General features: G+C 33.9%; 1 protein-coding gene across 1 annotated transcript in view; it reads left to right on the forward strand.

Moving 5' to 3' along the window:
- LOC114343134 (eyes absent homolog 3) overlaps positions 1 to 19,078 on the forward strand; it is a 246,123-nt gene that overhangs the window by 185,956 nt on the left and 41,089 nt on the right. The window contains exon 3 of the mRNA XM_050658608.1: positions 16,716 to 16,906. Within this exon, the coding sequence (XP_050514565.1) occupies positions 16,716 to 16,906 (191 nt within the window). The remainder of the gene's footprint in view (positions 1 to 16,715; positions 16,907 to 19,078) is intronic.

A 19,078-nucleotide genomic window follows, 5' to 3' on the forward strand; every position in this document is an offset into this window, starting at 1 on the left:
GTTTATCCTTGTATTTTGTACCATGTAAATGGCGACGAAATACAGAACAGATGAAAAGAATACTTTGAAGAGCTTTAAGAGCACAACAAAATATGATGAAGAAGAAAGAACCGAACGAAAATCCCGATCAAGAGAACGAACAGACGAAAGAGCGAATAAAAGAATTTATAGAGAAACTACAGAAAAATAAGAGCTCTGCAAAAGATGAACTAACAGCTGAAATTTCAAATATGGAGAACCAGTATACTAATCTAAGCATTTGGAATAGTTGCTGAAAGAAATATTGGAACAAGAACACATACCGAAAGAATTGACCGAAGCCACACTGTGCCCAAATCACAAAAAAGGGGACAAGAGCTTATGCCATAATTACAGGGGAATAGCGCTACTAAATGTTGTATATAAAATACTTGCAGTATATAATATAAAAGACCAGATATGACAAAAAATAGATAATGAAATAGGAGAATATCAATGTGGATTCAGAAGAAGACGCAGCACGGTGGATAAAATTTTCCTGCTGCGTGAAATACAAGCGGAAAGCTACGAATACGGGAAATCTACAGTGGCCCCATTCATCGACTTTAAACAAGCTTTTGACAGAGTAAACCGAAAAAAATGGACAGGGGACTATGTAAAAAAGGGATTACGTAAAAAATTAGTAAAAATGAGTATATTATAATAGTATATAAAGTGACACTTGACAATGAATAGGGATAAATTAAATGGAGAAAAAACATATAAATTCGAAATCAGTGAGGGGGCCACAAGGGAACTCATTATCAGTGTTGTTCAGTATTCTTCTTAAAACTGTCATCAAAGAAGTCGGAATCAACAGACAAGACTTATACCATGAAGGAAAACACCAATGCTTGGTATTCGCTGGTGACATAGTACTGATAGCCAGAAGTAAACAAGAATTAGAAGAAATAGTAAAAAGACTAGAAGTAAAAGAAAAAAAAGGGATATACATAATTCAAGAAAAAAACAAGTACATATATGGAATGGGCAGAGAGAATACATAGAACGAGAGAAGATGTATGGAGAACCGAATATGATAGGGATAATAAAATCACAAAAACTGAGACGAAAAAGAATACTAATGGGAGGAATAGCAGAAAAAAAGAATAAAGTTAGGCCGAAAATCAGATGGAAGCAGGATGTTGAAAAAGACATAGAAGGACTTAAAATCCTAAATTGAAAAATAAAGCAGCAAACAGGAAAGAATGGAAAAGAATCCTAAACCAAACAATAGGACTTCTAGGCCTATAGAAAAATAAGTTGTTTATTTATGTCTTTCAGTAGAATTGCATATACATACCTACATTTAGATTCAAATTTCTGACCCTCTTTACCCTAGTTTCAGTTATATTTTCATATTTTCTCTAAATTCTCGCAAAATTAAAATATAAATAAATAAAACAACAAAAGACAAACTTATTTTGATTATTAGAAGAAATAAAATTGTTTGTGGCTGTGCCTGTTCTGCTACGTTATAGCAAATATTCAAAATTGAGTTGGACGAATTTAAATCACTAGTTGACATTGACATGGTTATTTTATGATATATGTGTTTTTTAAAGAATGTGACCTGCAGACACACATGTCTTTACCGTCAATCTAGGTAGTATTTGTTCCAACTCACTAAAAAGAGCTGTTGATTTCGAAAAAGGGATTCAGCGTGTCGAATAATTATAATTGGACTTTTCAAGTTCAAAAAGAAATAAATAACGGACATCCGTTTTTGTGCACTGTCGCTGATTGTGATTATAAAGTGTTTACTACTCTTTTTAAGAAAAAACGAAAATATCTATACATATATACCATCAGAGACAAATTCTTAATAAAAGGCCGTCCTTTGTCATAAAGTCATAATAGTCTTTTGACTATTGAAATAATTGAGGCTCCTATCACCAAGGAGAACGTCATGATGGAAGAAATCAAGCGAAGGGTAATCCTAGCAAACAAATGCTATGTTGCATAGCAGACATCATATGAGAAGCAGAAACTTAAGCCAAAAAATAAATTGGCCAAAACGGCAAACAGGTGTATGTTTTCAAAAAACTTTTGATAGTGTGTAAAAAATATTTTATTATCAGCTAAGTATTTTGGACACATAACGTGTCATCATCAGAGCTTCGTCCTCTAACGATGATGACACGTTATTTGTCGAAAGTACTTAGCTGATAATAAAATATTTTTTACACACTATCAAAAGTTTTTTGAAAACATACACCTGTTTGCCGTTTTGACCTATTTAGAAGTGTGTACAAGTCTTGCAGTCTTTTCCAATTTAAAAAATAAATTAACCATATACAACCAGTGCAGTGTTGACATATGGATCGGAGACATGGACTATCTCCAACGCAGATGAAAACCTTCTGCTTATATTTGAACTAAGGATCCTGAGAGGCATATTCGGTGACATAATAATATGTGAAACTGGTGTTTGGAGGCGGAGGTACAACTTCGAGATATATTTACCACAGATTGATATAAACATATATTTGGTGGCAAAGACGTAGTATCTCTTATAAAACTAGGAAGACTAAGATGGACAGGACATCTAGCAAAATCACAGCAGAACAACCCTCCTAGAAGAATCCTTATGTCACAACCTGTAGGAAGTAGAAAGAAGGGTAGGCCAAAACTCAGATGGAAGGATCGTGTACATAGATGAAGATGGTAGAAAAATAGGCGCACCAAACTGGCAACAGTTGGCAATGGATAGAACTGACTAGAAATGCGTAATAGACGGAAAAATCGAGGGTCTTTTATAGCCTTTATAGAGCTGTAGCACCATTGATGATGATGATGTGCCTAATTGTCATTACACCCGTGGCTAATCCCATATAAACATAACATTTAATTTATTCATTTTGTTGTCACACATTTTCTTCTCCATGATTTTTTTAAAGGTTTTGTTTTCAACACGTAATTATTGTATATTTTTAAAATCAGAATATTAAACTGTTGATTAAACTAATCACTAAAATGGACATTAAAAATGTCAATTTTCTTCTGATTAATTTGTTTACTAATATGTACTTATTGTTATATTTTTCTGTGTTGTAATTGTTATTGCGACAAAGGATTAGACTCTTCGGAATGCATCCTACGACCTCCCCCTCGTTTTCCATACTCTGATCCACGATGTATATCAATCGAGGAATAATACAAAATAACGCACTATAGGCCTGGATCCCGCGTACCAAAAAAAAATTATTAATAGCAAGCTAAAAATTTTTTAATAGCTTAACGGTATCTAGTCGAACAAACTTTTATGTACGGGAACACTGGAACAGTGGAAGTTTTAATTGTGGAACAAGTTACAGGTTTTGAACGTCAAACTACGAAAACGTCCCATGTATTTTGTCGGACAGAACTTCCAATTGATTTGTTACCCTTTCATTGAACTCTCATGCAAAAATCAGACTGCTATTTATATATGAGCTCAGCTCAACAGGCCTCAAGGACCCAAGTCTTCAATAGTTTTCTTTCATTTCTTTCTGTCTTTCCTAGGTTTTTCCAATCTTGTACCCTCAGCGACTTCTGTTCTTCTTTTGCCGACTCCAACCATCTTCTTCGGGGGCGTTCTGTTTTTCTTTTTGTACCAGCCTCCGTGTTTATTAATTCATTGGAACTCTTCCTTCTTTCATTCGTGCTATATGCCCGAGCCATCTTAATCTATGAATTTGAGCTAATCTTGTTATTTTTAGTTGTCCGTATATTTGCATTAGTTCTTCTTCTCGAGGTATTCCCCTCTTTTAGACCTCTGTATATCCTTCTGAGAAACTTTCGTTCCCATCTATCTGATTTTACTTCCGTGTCTCTATTTAGTGTCCAGATCTCGTTCGCATAGAGTACTGTAGGTCGGATGACTCTTGTATATATTCGTTTTTTATGCTGTTCTGTATATAACCTTCGACCTCTGTCTTAGTCAGACTCCCAGCACTCTTACTACCTTTGGATACCAAAAATATTACTCTACATCCCACCAGATTGAAAACAATGGGAAACTTCTCTGGTTACACCAACGAGGCTTCTAAAATTTGCAAGCCATAACGGATGCTGAGAATAAAGAAGATGAGGGAATTTTACAATTTATAATTCACGTCCCATCTGCTCAGCGCGCTAAAGTTCCAACGGGAATGGTTCCCTTCATACTCCAATCAGAGTAAACATGTAAATCAAAAATGAATAACCATTTTCAATTTCGTTGCAACACGAAACTACAGCCGCATTATATTCTAGTTCAATCAGAAAGTGCAGCAAGCACCTCTACCGGTTTCGAAACTTATTAGTCTCTCGTCAGGAGGCACATATGCTGCTCTCTCTGACCCAACCAGGACAAACCCCGGCGTGCAGTTACGGATTGCAACGAACGAAATGGCAGGGATGCCCTAGCGGCCACTGCTAGCAAAAGACTAAGTTTTCAATCTAATAGGATATAAAACAATACTAAAAATATTACTCACATCCCACCAGATTGAAAACAAAGGAAACATTCTCTGATTACACCTCCGAGGCTTCTAAAATTTGCAAGCCATAACGTATGCTGAGACTAAAGAAGATGAGGGAATTTTAGAATTTATAATTCACGTCCCATCTGCTCAGCAGGGTAAAGTTCCGCGGTAAACCATTCTCGTTGGAACTTTACCGCGCTGAGCAGATGGGACGTGAATTATAAATTGTAAAATTCCCTCATCTTCTTTAGTCTCAGCATCCGTTATGGCCTGCAAATTTTAGAAGCCTCGGAGGTGTAACCAGAGGAGGTTCCCATTGTTTTCAATCTGGTGGGATGTAGAGTAATATTTTTGGTATTATTTACATTGAAAACTTAGTCTTTTGCTAGCAGTTGCCGCTAGGGCATCCTTGCCATTTCGTTCGTTGCAATCCATAACTGCACACCGGGGTTTGTCCTGGTTCGGACAGAGAGAGCAGCATATGTGCCTCCTGATGAGATACTAATAAGTTTCGAAACAGGTAGAGTTGCTTGCTGCACTCTCTGATTGAACTAGAATATTATAATGCAGCTGTAGTTTCGTGTTGCAACGAAATTGAAAATGGTTATTCATTTTTTATATTCTTTGCTTGGGCTTTGTATCTTAAAGAACTGTCCCAGATGATTTTCATTTCCCTTCATCACCATATATTTTGTTTTTCTTCGTTTATTTCTAAACCATATTCCTTGGCTATTCTTTCTAGTCTATTAAAGATTTCTCTTTAATTCTGCAGATCTCCTTGTTATTAAGGTAATATCATCTGCGTATGCTACAAAATTAGATTGAAGAAATCTGTTGATAACGCAGCCTTGCACCTTGTCGCAGGCCTCTATTGGTGATAAAGCTATCCGAAACCCGTCCTTCTATCATAACCTTACTTTTAGTGTTACTGAGTATGCATTTAGTCAATTTTACTATTTTTGGTGGAAATTTGGTGGACTTCTATTTACCACCAACATTATTCTGTCATTTAATATGTTCTACGTGTCGAACTTATTAAAATACCCAACATATTTGTTGGACAAACATTTTTTCATATAAAGTTTGCTATTGGATAAACTTAAAAACAACCTGCAACTAAGTAAACTTGTCAGGATGACACGATCCACAATTAAAACTTCCAATGTTCCAGTGTTCCCATACATCAAAGTTTGTCCGACTAGACACCGTTAAGCTATTAACAAATTTTCAGCTTGCTATTAGTAAACTATTTTTTGGTACGCGGGATCCAGGCCTACTACTTTCACAAAACGGGAGTACATACGTACGCTCCACATATATAAAAGGGCAGGTCCTTTGTCATAATAGCCCGTCGGAAAAAGCACAATTACCACAGCGTAGGTACTGGACGTGATGCTGTGCCATTATTATCGACTGTATAAAAGGACATCAAGAGGGCCCCCATTCACCAACACAATGCTAATGTCTGTTAATACCCTTGATGCCTGCTGATGTCTGAACAAATAGACACACGTTTGGAAATCTGTGTGAAATATCTTGTCCGTCATTGATAGAAAACCCTTCAGGTAGAACAGTCAAGTGATTACAAATTACAAGTACATAATACGTGATTACACTGTACATGTACCTAGTTTCAGTCATAAATGAGCCATTTGTGTTTATAAATACATTAATTGATTTGTACAAATAGTAATACAAATAATAATACAAATAATAATACACATAATAAAATGTTTTAATATTTGTATTTATATTAACGACGTTCTACACCTTCGTTGCGGGGTATGCCTCTCAGAGGAAAGGGGGGAAACTTATATGCAAGCGAAAGTTGGTAACAATGCATTTATAGCAGAATACTCAAATCATATGTTTCAGTATTGAATACTTTATAAAAATAAATTATAATAAATTAAATTACGGAAATTACGGAATTAATTATAATAAATAAATTAAAAATAAATGGTACGGTAAACAATCCTCATTTTTTAATATGTTATTCCTTACAAAAAAACCTTTAATTTAAGCACAAATAATTAAAAATCGTAAATTTGGGTCAAAAGTTCTTAACTTTTTTAAGAGCCCTTGTTAAAACTTAACTTTGACCCTTAATAGTAATTAAACGGCACGGTAAATTTTTTTTTAAATCAAGTCTTAGTTTTTTGAAGTAAACTATAACATACTAAAATTTCATGCAAATCCTTAATAGGTCTGGATCCCGCGTATGAAAAAAAAGTTGATTAATAGCAAGCTGAAAATTTGTTAATAGCTTAAGGGTGTCTAGTCGGATAAACTTTGATATATGGGAACACTGGAACAGGGGCAGTTTTAATTTTGGAACAGGTTAAAAATTTGGAACGGTCACACCACGAAAACGGCACATTTATTTTGTCCGACAGAACAGACTTAAACTCTCCGAACAGAGATTTAACTCTCATGCAAAAATCAGACTGCTATTTATCACCTGTCATAATTCCTGTCATTTCACATATTCTACATGTTCCACTCATTAAAACGCCCATTTGGTGATAATTAGCAGTCTGATTTTTGCATGAGAGTTTAATCTCTGTTCGAAGAGTTTAAGTCTGTTCTGTCGGACAAAATAAATGTGCCGTTTTCGTGGTGTGACCGTTCCAAATTTTTAACCTGTTCCACAATTAAAACTGCCCCTGTTCCAGTGTTCCCATATATCAAAGTTTATCCGACTAGACACCCTTAAGCTATTAACAAATTTTCAGCTTGCTATTAATCAACTTTTTTTTTATACGCGGGATCCAGACCTATAATTCTTTGCCGAAGGTGTAGAACGTCGTTAAGAAAAACTACTAGCATCTCGAACAAAAAAATTAAAAAAGTTCTATATCGCAATATATTGATAAAACATCAAGTTTATAAATTGTTTCTTCTTCTTCTTCAGGTGCCGTCCTCGTTCCGAAGTTTGGCTATCATCAAGGCTATGCGTATTTTTGATACCGTAGATTTAAATAATTGGCAGCTGCTGCACTTGTACCAATCTCTTAAATTCTTCAACGATGAATGTTTTCTTCTGCCAATGGATCTTTTACCTATTATTTTTCCCTGAATAATTAATTGTAGTAGCTGGTACTTTTGTCCCCTCATTATATATCCCAAGTATTGCAAGTATTAAAAGCATTTAAAAAATAATAAAATATCGATTTTTCAACATTTGTTATTTGTTTAATTGTACAGTAACTAGAGAAGACCCGAACAATTTCTCACCCGAAGCTCTAAAAGCAGCTTCTGGAAGCTGTAAGTATTTCAATTGAAAGGATAAGAAAAAGACTTGGTACCCAAGGACTATACACAGGAGACAGTTACGGGCTTCCGAATTATCGAATTATCCAGATAGTACAAAACAGATCGCCTAAATTGGTATCTTGAATATCAAAACTAGAACAGAGATTGGCAAAATGTGCTATTTTCAGACGAAACCAGTAATGTCTAAAATCAGATGATCAACGAATTCGTGTATTTAGAGCTTATAGGGCTAGGAGGACAAGCAACAATGAAAACTGTTCACATTAATAACTGAGGGAAATGTCATGTTCCCGGAAGGCATTATGATCGGTGAAAAAACGGCTTTAATTTCCATCCAACGAGCTTTTAGAAGTCACAGGTATGTTTATTTAGCTCTAGAACCAGTAGTTCGGTTTACTGTAAAGAGACCGAAACCTCACTAGACCGAACAGCAGAAGACCGAAAAGCAGTTCTTTTTACTTGTCGCAGTAAAAGAGATAAGACTAATGTAGTTACAACAACTAAATGTTATTTGGATGGTTATTATAAACAGTTAAAATGGTGTTAACGTCACTCTACCCTTAATTTATTTTTTCCTTCACTATAAGGGTCGTTTAAACACAGCGATAAATCAAACAACTTATCAAGGTCAATCGAGTTGTTGCAACTTATCATTGTGTGTAAACGGTGCATCGCACAACTTATCAAAGTTGGAGTTGGGTTGAAGGTGGTATCGCATTGAATCGCAGCGTCTAAACAGCGTTTCAACTTGTCATCACAACTAGTTGCTGTGACTTATCGTTGTGTTTAAACGACGCTTAACGGATGAAAATTATTTCATATCAAACTGTACAGAGTAACAATTTACACAGTTAGCCCAATAAATGACCGTTTTGGAGTGTAATTTCCAGGGGCAACTCCGAATTGCATGAAAATTTGGATTTAGGTTCTACTTACCCTCCACTTCAAAGTTGAATTTGTGCCGTTGGTTGCTTTTACTCGGGGGTGACATTTACCCCTTTGTCGGGGGGTGACATTTACCCCTTTGTCGGGGGGTGAAAAACGCGTGTTTGAAATAAGGCCGGAAATGGATAAATTGGCTGATTTTAAGCACCCTTTGTTCTAGAAAGTTTTTTCCGTAAGTCGATACTTTTCGAGTTATTCGCGATTTAAAATGTTGAATTTTCGACAAAAAAACTACGTTTTCAGACCGTTTTTCCCAAATAACTCAAAAAGTAAATATTTTATCGAAAAAAATATTTTTAGCAAAAGTGTAGCCTATAAAAAAATGAAAAAAATGGTGTACCAGTAAAGTCTACAAATTGAGTAGAAGCAAAGTTGTAGCTCATGAAAAATACGTTCTTATTCGTCTAATTCCAAATCGAATAATTCAACGCGAAATCACCGAAGAAAGAAGTGTTTTTCGGGAAAACCTTATTAACATTTTTAAAGTATCGACAAAAGCTTATTATTTGTTTTTTACAAAAGTTTACAGCATCAAAAATAAACGAGTTACACTGAAAAAAAAGTTGGCCCCTTTTTTTGGTAAAAAAAAATCGTGAAAACCTCCCTCTATTTAGCACCCTAAATGAAATTAATCGTTTGGCTTTACCATCTATTTTAACTGTATGTGTATTGTTTATATGATCTGTAAGTTTGATTGGTTTGAAGTGCTTATTTATAAAAAACATTTGGTTTTATAGTAAAAAAAAAAAATTCTAAAAATTTTTGAAAAATTTAATTTTTTCAAAATACATAACTTAAAAAGTATTAGTGATAAGAAAAATCTTAAAGAGAAAAAAATGTAGGTTTTGCTATTATAAATATGCTAGTTTTATTTTGTTTCTCCGTAAGACAAAAATTGGTTAAGTTATGGCTGTTCAAAATTTGCTTTATTTGATGTATCACAAGTAGGGGTTTGCAATTTAAACTTTTTTGGTTGTGGTGGGTGGGGCCTAGGGGGTTGATGGGGGTGAGTCATGTCATTTTAGTTCCCCCTTACTATTCTAGAAACGGTTTCAAGCATTTTTCGTTTTCAGCTTTTGTTCGTGAGATATAGCCATTGTAAGTTTTAAAATTGACACACTGTATATATATGAACCATTGGTGTTCATAAATACATAAATTTATTTGTATAAATGTTTTAATATTAGCATTTACATAAAGAAAACTAGGAACACGAAAAAAAATAAACTTTTAAAAACGAGTTCTATATCGAAATATATTGATAATTGACAAAAATCCACGAGGAAAATAAAATTCCTGTAGCTGACTGTATGCCATAAATCACAAAAAATACTGGATCCTTTGTAAAAGGTATATTATTTAAAAGACCCTAATAAGGGTTACATCACATTAACAAAACGTTTTCGGATTAAAAAATAATCCACCATCAGTGTTAAAAGCCAATAGCATGCATGCGTGAGCCCCAAAATGTTCTGGGTAAAAACCCTTTAAATGTTACAAAATATTAAATGGTACTACATATTGTTAATAATAATATCGGATGTTGCAAATATTCCTGGATATTCCTGCAAATATTCCTGGATATTACCCAGGGCAACACAGGACTCTAACCCACGTGGATGTAATGTGAAAGAAATAATTTACGTTATCAAAACTATAAATTGTTTAAAAGCATTTAAAAAATAATAAAATATCGACTTTTCAACCTAAGGTGTGCCGTTTGTAACACGGCTGATTGCATTAGTTCCCATTTCTCCTCTAAGTACCCCGTCGTGATTCTTCTCAATATCTTATTCCTCTATTCTTTTGGAGCTGCACTACTTGATAGTTTTTCCGTTGCTTTCCTTTTCCTTGTTGTTTGGGAATTTCTTGCATACGTTTGACTATTGTCAACATAATATTTGGTCACTGTGGGCATCCTGTTCCTCTGTAGCTTCTAGAATCAGTTCCGCTGTGGCTTCTGCAATCAATTCTATTGTGTTTTCTTTCAATGAGAACATGGTCTATTTGGTTTCCCGTTTTCCCATCAGGAAAGATCTAGATTATTATTTTATGCACATCTTTATGATCAAATTGTGTACTTGATAATCGATTTACATAGATCTGCGAAAACGGCGGGTTCTTTGTAGAAAATATTCCCATGAGATTTTTTTGCATAATCACATTCGTGAGACATTCCAGAATAAGTTTCAAGAAGTCGCCTACGCGAAAAGTGGTCCAATTTTTTTTTAATCAAATTGTAAAAATCAATATTTTCCGCACCGTGAATTTTTTTTAGATTTTTCGGACCATTCCGGACAGAAAAGGTCTCTTATAATTTTTCTCTATAGTTGATCATGTTCGAGTTATAAGCAATTTAAAATTTGAAAAACGCGAAAATGGCCATTTTTAAGATTTAATAACTCGGTTAAAAATGATTATTATGAAAGTCAGAAAGTGACTAAATCAAATTTACAGCCCCCTCATGACCCTGAAGAAATTTGTGTCATTAATTTATTACTAAGCTGTTATTTTTAATTAGATCGAGTGGTAAGATCGTATTGACGCGGCTGTAAATGTGAGTGCGAGTGAGATGCGCCATTGGACTGCCTGAATGACATCTCTTTCGCACTCATTATGGACGTGCATGGCGCTCATTATTTTTACTTAAAAATAACAGCTTAGTAATCAAATAATGACAAAAATTTCTTCAGGATCTTGTAGGGGGGCTTTAAACTTTGATTTAGTTACTTTCTGACTTTCATAGTAATAACTCTTAACCGAGTTATTAAGCCTTGAAAATAGCCATTTTTCGTTTTTTTCAATTTTAAAATGCTTTTACCTCGAAAACGATTAACTTTAGAGAAAAATTATAAGAGACCTTTTTTATCCATAATGGTCCAAAAAACCTAAAAAAATTTATTCCGGACAAAAATATTAATTTTTGCAATTTGATTAAAAAAAATTTGGACACTTTTCGCGTGGGCGACTTCTTGAACCTTATTCTGGAATGTCTCACGAATGTGATTATGCAAAAAAATCTCATGGGAATATTTTCTCCAAAGAACCCGCCGTTTTCGCCTTGTCTAATCAAGATATACGTACCTAAAAACTCATAACATGAAGTAAAACCACTTCTATGTAAAAGGTATTTTGGATAAAATTTTAAAAATCCCAATGGATCCTCGTTGGCCTCGTTGGCAGACCTCGTTGGCCCAAGATGGTTGTCAGGGTTCTCGTTTAGAGTCTCACCATATTCCCGGAGATATTCTTATAACATCGGCGTTAGCCTATCCAATTTCGCAATACTGTAATGTAGATTGAATTTTAAGTACAACCATTGTTTGGTTCTGGGGCTAGTTAGCAAGTATTCACGATTTTACTGATGATGGACTGATAGGTCCGAAAACGTTCTGAATGAACCTATTTTACATAATCCATTGGGATTTTAAAAATTTTATTAAATATACCTTTTACATAGAAGTGGTTTTACTTCATGTTACGAGTTTTTAACTACATATGGTGAACAGTCAACCCAGGGAACTACCCCTTTTAGTTTGTATATGTAAATACCTACTTTTTACACCTTACAATAGCATTCCAGCTATGTTCTAAGATTGTCATATCGATTGGATCTGTTTCCTTTCTGTATATCTTCAAATTATTTCCCTTCAACGTCTATGTCTATACAGATAAAAATACACGTCGAAATATTTTTCAATACAGATACAAATTTACCTTTCAATTAAAATGTTTATTTTATTTACTACATAGCTACAAAAATATGAACATGTATCTGTCAACCAGTAAAAGACATTGCTTTCCTTTTTCTTAAAATAGGCGAAATATTATTTGAAATAACACATCTCAAATCGGAAAACATGCAAGGGAACAAGTGTCAAGTGGGGCTAGAAATACTTTGAATATGACAAAGAGACGGAACGAAACGGCCGACAAGATGACAGAGATGGAGACATCCCATTTGGTTCACACATGTTTAAGAACTAATAACGCTCTTTATAATATATTTCATTCACGACAGTTTTTACCTAAAAAAAGGCCAAGGCGGGTGTATAGTATAAACAAGAATAATGATTATTTTCTTATTCGGGTGACAGATTTAGTTTTCTTTTTATGGTGTTTTCTATTTGGGTGTCATTAATTTTAGCAAGAATTTCCTTATTGCTTTTTTTATTTTAAGCACCTGCCACTTTTCATTAAATCTAGAAACGAGCATTTGCTGACGTAAAATTGTCCTAATAAAATAAAGCACATGCTTTTGTAAAAGATAATGGTCCTGTATTTTGACGGCAATCGTATAATTACTCTCTTAACTATGATATTTTTATTATATTATTGTACGTAGTGTTTTTATTTTTATCCCAGATTTAGCCATACTTCCCTCACCCCCTTTAAGGGAGGGTGACCAAACTTCCCGTAAAAACGAGATTGTCCCCTTTTTTAAGCTGCAAAATCGTTGTTTTTATTTATTATAGGTCCCCACATTTTAAATTAATTACATCTTCATAGGTAAATTGAAAGAGGTGTATGTATCAAATTAGCTAAAAGATTTTTAACGTTATCCAATTAACGTTAGAGCATGTTTCAACGATTACGTCTCGACCGAGGCCCCTGAAGAGTATCGCCCCCAATTCTTCCTTGGATGTGTTCTGTTTTTTCAAGTTTATGATTCGGTCTCCATACAAGGGGAAAATTCACTCATCCCGGATATTTACGGTACCAAAAGGATTGAGCTCTGGTGGGACTCTTTCCATGTTATCGAGCCCTAGGTGAATTGGTTTGCAGGTGTATCTCCCAAAAATTTTCGTACACATCTGGCCGTCGAGAGCAGTACAGTTTTCTGCATCGTCTCATAGACATGTTCATTCAGACCCAGCTTTTTTATGTTTTCTTCGGAAGAGGTTCTTCGGAATAACTCCAGTAGTAGAGACTGTGATAGGTATGGTCTGTGTACTTTGCATTCTCCATTGTCTTCGTATTTGAATTTCCAGATCTCTGTACTTAGGGAGCGTTCAAGTATTACGTAACGCAATTTTTGAAGATTTTTGACCCCCCTCCCCCCATGTAACGCACCGTAACGTTTTTATGTACCCCCTCCCCCTACCTAAACGTTACGTAACACCCAAGTCACCATTTGAACCTAAATGGAAAACTAGGTTGCGAAAAGTACGGGAATTATTATTTTAATCGCATTTGAGGTAATAATAAAAACTTACAATCATCATCCAGCCTCAAAAGTCTACTGCTGAACATAGGCCTCCTCCCCTCATTTCCAACCACGTCTATCTTGCGCCGCTCTCATCCAGTTTTTATTTAACTTTCTTACGTCGTCTGTCCATCTTGTAGGCGGTCAACCGGCGCTTCTCTTGTCTTCTCTTGGCCTCCATTCCAATAACCTTTTTGTCCATCGCCCATGTGTCATTCTCGCTATGTGTCCTGCCCATCTCCACTTCAAGTTAGCTATCCTTTTGATGGCGTCAGTCACCTTTGTTCTTCTCCTGATTTCTTCGTTTCTGATTTTGTCTCGCAGAGTTATTCCTAACATTGACCGCTCCATTCTTCTCTGCGTTACTCTTAGTTTGGTAGCCGAGGCTTTAGGTAAGGTAAGTGTTTCTGATCCGTACGTCAAGACTGGGAGGACGCACTGATCAAATACCTTTCTCTTTAGGCATATGAGCAACTCACTCTTAAAAGTTTCTCTCAGTTTTCCAAATGCTGCCCACCAAAGAACGATTCTTCTTTTTAGTTCATGTGTCTGGTTATCCCTGCCAATCGTAATTTCATGTCCCATGACATGAAATATGTCCAAAACTTAGAATAATAATCTTTTATTACTAATTTTACATTTACATTTTCCCTGCTTGGCCCCATCCTTACATACATTTTAGGCTTCATCCTTTATTGTTCTTCTCATGCATTCTTCTATTTGATCTTCTTTAATAAAAACTTAAAATAAAATAACATATTTATTATTTCAATATTTTATTTTGCTTAGTAAAAATTTTTGTATAACAAATATTATACGATGTTGCCAGTAGTTTCGGAAAAATATTGAAAAAAATGTGTAAAACTTTTTGTTCTTCAACGTCCTGTATCGTGAAAACGTATGCCGTTTCAAAAATTTTATACTAAGCAAACCCCAATTATTTTTCAGTTTTTCACATATCTTAGAGATCGTGTTACCTTTTTCTGAAACACTCTGTATATATAAGAAGGCACTTATGGAATAAAATTATTTCTGTCCATGTTTTAATCAATTTTAAAAAACGCTGAGACCCGTAGATATTTATATATAAAAACATAAATTTAAATGTACAGGGTGATTCATGCAAGACTACCGTAGTCCATAAGCTTTATTTTTTAACACCCTGTATATTTTTATATGTTGAAAAGCTGCTTAACAATCTGAATTTATGGTCTTTATGAATAATACAGGGTGATCATTTAAAATGATAATGTATGGAAACCACTTATGGAATAAAATTGTTTTTGTCATGTGTCATTATTTTAGAAAATTATAAAAACGCTAGGATACGTCAACTTTTAAATTCAACTATGGACTATTTAAACATAAATTTGAATATACAGGGTGATTCACTCAAGTCTAGCATAGTCCATTATCTTTAATTTTAATTAAACACCATGTATATTTTGTTTTTAGAAGCTGCTTAACAACCTCATCTCGAAAATGTGTATTATGTAGGGTCTATTATGAATAATGCAAGGTGAAATTTTGAAATTCACTTGAAATTTTGAAATCACACTTTAAATAAGGGTACTATTTTTTTAAATATCTGTCAATTTTCTAAACTAAGTATCAATATTAGTGGGTTTTGTATTTAATGCTTTTTATTTAAAGACATTTTTAAATAATTTGAAAACTTGCGTATTTAAAACATTAATGAATACCTACTGCAGAAAACGATTTCAGAAAACATACAAGATTTATGAACATGTAGTTCCCTTCTGCAACCTCTTAAATAACATCTGTATCTTTTAATCTTTTGTTGTGGAGACAGGTCCATCTAATTGTTGGAAACAGATGTTACTGTGCTTCATCTGTGTTACAAATTTAAGATTTTTTCACTTGAATAGGTACTATTAATTATTGTCCTGTTGTCGGAACATGACCGGAGCGTGAGGGTGCAACATAATACAATTCAGGGGTCTATGTAAAACATAAAAGAAATTCCGTAGTTTTTTTTCATTTAAGTTAAAAAAGAATCCACAAGGAAAAAGTTTTCCTGTAGTTGGCTGTATGCCATGTAATACAAAAAATAGTAAATCCTTTATAAAAGGTATATATTTACCTTAAAATAAAATATATAGGATTTACTAATAAAGGATTTATAAAGGATTTACTAATTTTTTAAAAAATAATGTTACGTAACGCGCTGTTCGAACCCCCCTCCTCCCCATGTAACGCGCCGTAACGTTTTACAAGACCCCCCTCCCCCCAAACTGCGTTACGTAATACTTGAACGCTCCCTTAGCGATATTTTCAGTGTATTTAGAACGCAGGTTATTGTTGTTAGGTATCGCCACATCAATAAGCATTGTTTGAGCCAAATATTTTTGATTTCCGTCGACGAAACAACGGTTACAAAGGGCCAGCAAATTGCGAATATAATTATTGTTGTAGTTCTTAACTACTCTGGCGAATAGTTAATTAAAAAATATATAAAAAAATAAGTATAAATAGTCCTATAATAGGACTTTTATTTACTTACTACACTTTAGTTACTCTCACAATACAATCTCTTTCCAACCACAATATCCTAATTTTATGACGACTGTAGGTACATTATTTTAGAATTTAAAAAAAAAAGTTAAACAATTTATATTGAGACTATTCATCAAACTTTTATGCCCTACTAAACTCTTTTGGTGTACCCCTTTATATATATTTAGCAAAATCTTTTAATAACTGAACGAATTATGTTACCAACAAAATAGCATCTAATAACTTAAATATTTTTTACATCTGTTATTGATTAAACCGAGAATAAAATATCATTATTGTTTTAGGTTAATATGCGATTCTGCCTCGAGCCCTCAAAGTGGCCGGTCTTCGTCAACATGTGGTTCTCCTACGCCTATTACGGCGGCGACAACCGTGATACACCCTGCGCCAACGGATCCCCTTTCGTCATCGTCGCCCCCCGCGTCGCTACCAACCGCCAACTTCACCCCTGCCTGGTCGCTACTGGATACCCAAGGTAGGTAATTCAAAAATTTTTGTTTTCTTGTTCAAATTGCAACTAATGAATCTGTACTGAAAGTGATAAGTAAAGAGGTATTAAGTCAAAAAATATCGATTTTGACTATTTTGAGTAATACAAGTTTTTTAGTACGTTAAAATAATCGATAAAAAGCGATGAAGAGTGTTTGAAATTCAACGCTTTTTGGCGCATTTTTTGAAGTATATTTTAAAATAGAGGTGACAGTCTATTTCTCTTACTTTGTATCGATTTTTTAACGTACTAAAAAAGTTATCAAAATCGATATTTTTTACATAAGCCTTTTTACTTATAAGTACAGAAATGTAATTAGTCCATTAAAATATTACATTTTTTAGGCCGTACCTTGCATTTCTTAGAGGAGTCAATTTTATTTCTTTAATGTGTAGGGTGGATCAGTAGAAGCTTAAGTTCAAGTTTTTGGAGTTGCCATCCTTGTCCCCGGTCGCCATTTTGGAAATGGGGTGCAAAGGGGTTTCGCGCTATATCTCGTAAACTACCAACCCTACGGAAAATCTAATTAAACATAAAATGTAGCAAATTAAATTTTCCACAATTTTGTTTCTATTACTTTTTATCGTCAAGTGACCAACAAAAAAGATATAACCAAAAATATGTAAATTTCTTTTAACAAGTTTCCTTTTGGATGTTATAACTTTTTTTCAGTTCATTTTGAAATAAAATAACATTATAGCAATTTTGTAGAGGGTTTTTTAGCGAACAATTTCCACTATAAAATTGTTTAATTCTATTTATTTATATAGGTTTTACAACGCTCCAAACTCGACCAGATTCTCGAATGCTCGTAGGGATACAATAAAAACAAAAGTTAGGCTTAATTTTCTATCTATACCTATATATTTTTTATTCATACAATTTACTATGATTTTAACATTACTATGCTATTATTAATCTGTTTTTGACCTTTCTTCCCACTATAAAACTTATAACTCTAAGCATATAGAGAAAAGGCCCAAGAAGTTGTTTGAGGACAAATTCGCCGCTTCAGAAGAAGAATGACGCAACCGCAAAATGCAAAATTCTTAAGCAGAGCAAAAAAACGATTTTTGATATCAAAATCATAAAGTATGATAAAAATTAGCCATTCACCACACCGTGGTCAGGATCTCGAGATATAAGCGTTTTTTTGGGGTGTGCCGCTTGTATATGAAGTAACATAACTTTTTTCCTATTATATATTTTGACTTAAAATTTTCCAAAAAACTTCTTCATGAACTATATTTTATTGTTGTGTTGGTTAAAATTATAAGCTAAAAAGTTTGTCACTCAACTTTTTTAAGTAAACATGAAACTAACGAAATATGATGACAAAATGTTAATAAATTAACAACTCCTTTTTTAATGTGTTTAAACATTTTGACAAATTTCATTGTTATCTACGTACTTCAAAGATGACACAGTAAAATTTTTAAACGGAAATATTTACAGCGACCAAAGATACAGCGAGGTAAATTTGAAAAATCATCAAAATTGATTTTTGGCATTTTTGTATAAAATTACTTTTTTAACATGTTTAACCAACTCTAGATAAAAATAAACTTCATATTCGGATTCAGCGACCTCTAAAACATAAAAATAGACCAAAATTGATCATTCACCTTAAATTTGATTTTCGTGGTTGGCATAACGGTTAATGCCGCTCGTCGAATATATAGATTTCTACGAGAATTCGAGAATCTGGTCAAGTTTGGAGCGCTGTAAAACCTAGATAATAAATAAAATTAAACAACTTTATAGTGAAAATTGTTCATTGAAAAATCCTCTACAAAATCGCTATGATATTATTTTATTGTGAAATGAACGTAAAAAAAGTTATAACCTCCAAAAGGAAATTTCTTACAAAATTTTCTCTTATTTTTGTTTATAACTTTTTTGTTGGTAACTTTACGATAAAAAGTAATAGATATAAAATTGTAGAAAATTTAATTTGCTTCATTTTATGTGAAATTAAATTTTCTGTAGGGTAGCTAGTTTACGAGATACAGCGCGAAATCCCTTTGTACCTCTTTTTCCAAGATGGCGGCCGGGGGACAAGGGCCTCAACCCCAAAAACTTGAACTTAAGCTTCTACTGAACCCCCCTACACATTAAAAAAATAAAATTGACTCCTCTAAGAAATGCACACTAAAT

Source organism: Diabrotica virgifera, chromosome 8 (genome assembly GCF_917563875.1).
Source record: "Diabrotica virgifera virgifera chromosome 8, PGI_DIABVI_V3a".
NCBI lineage: Eukaryota > Metazoa > Arthropoda > Insecta > Coleoptera > Chrysomelidae > Diabrotica > Diabrotica virgifera.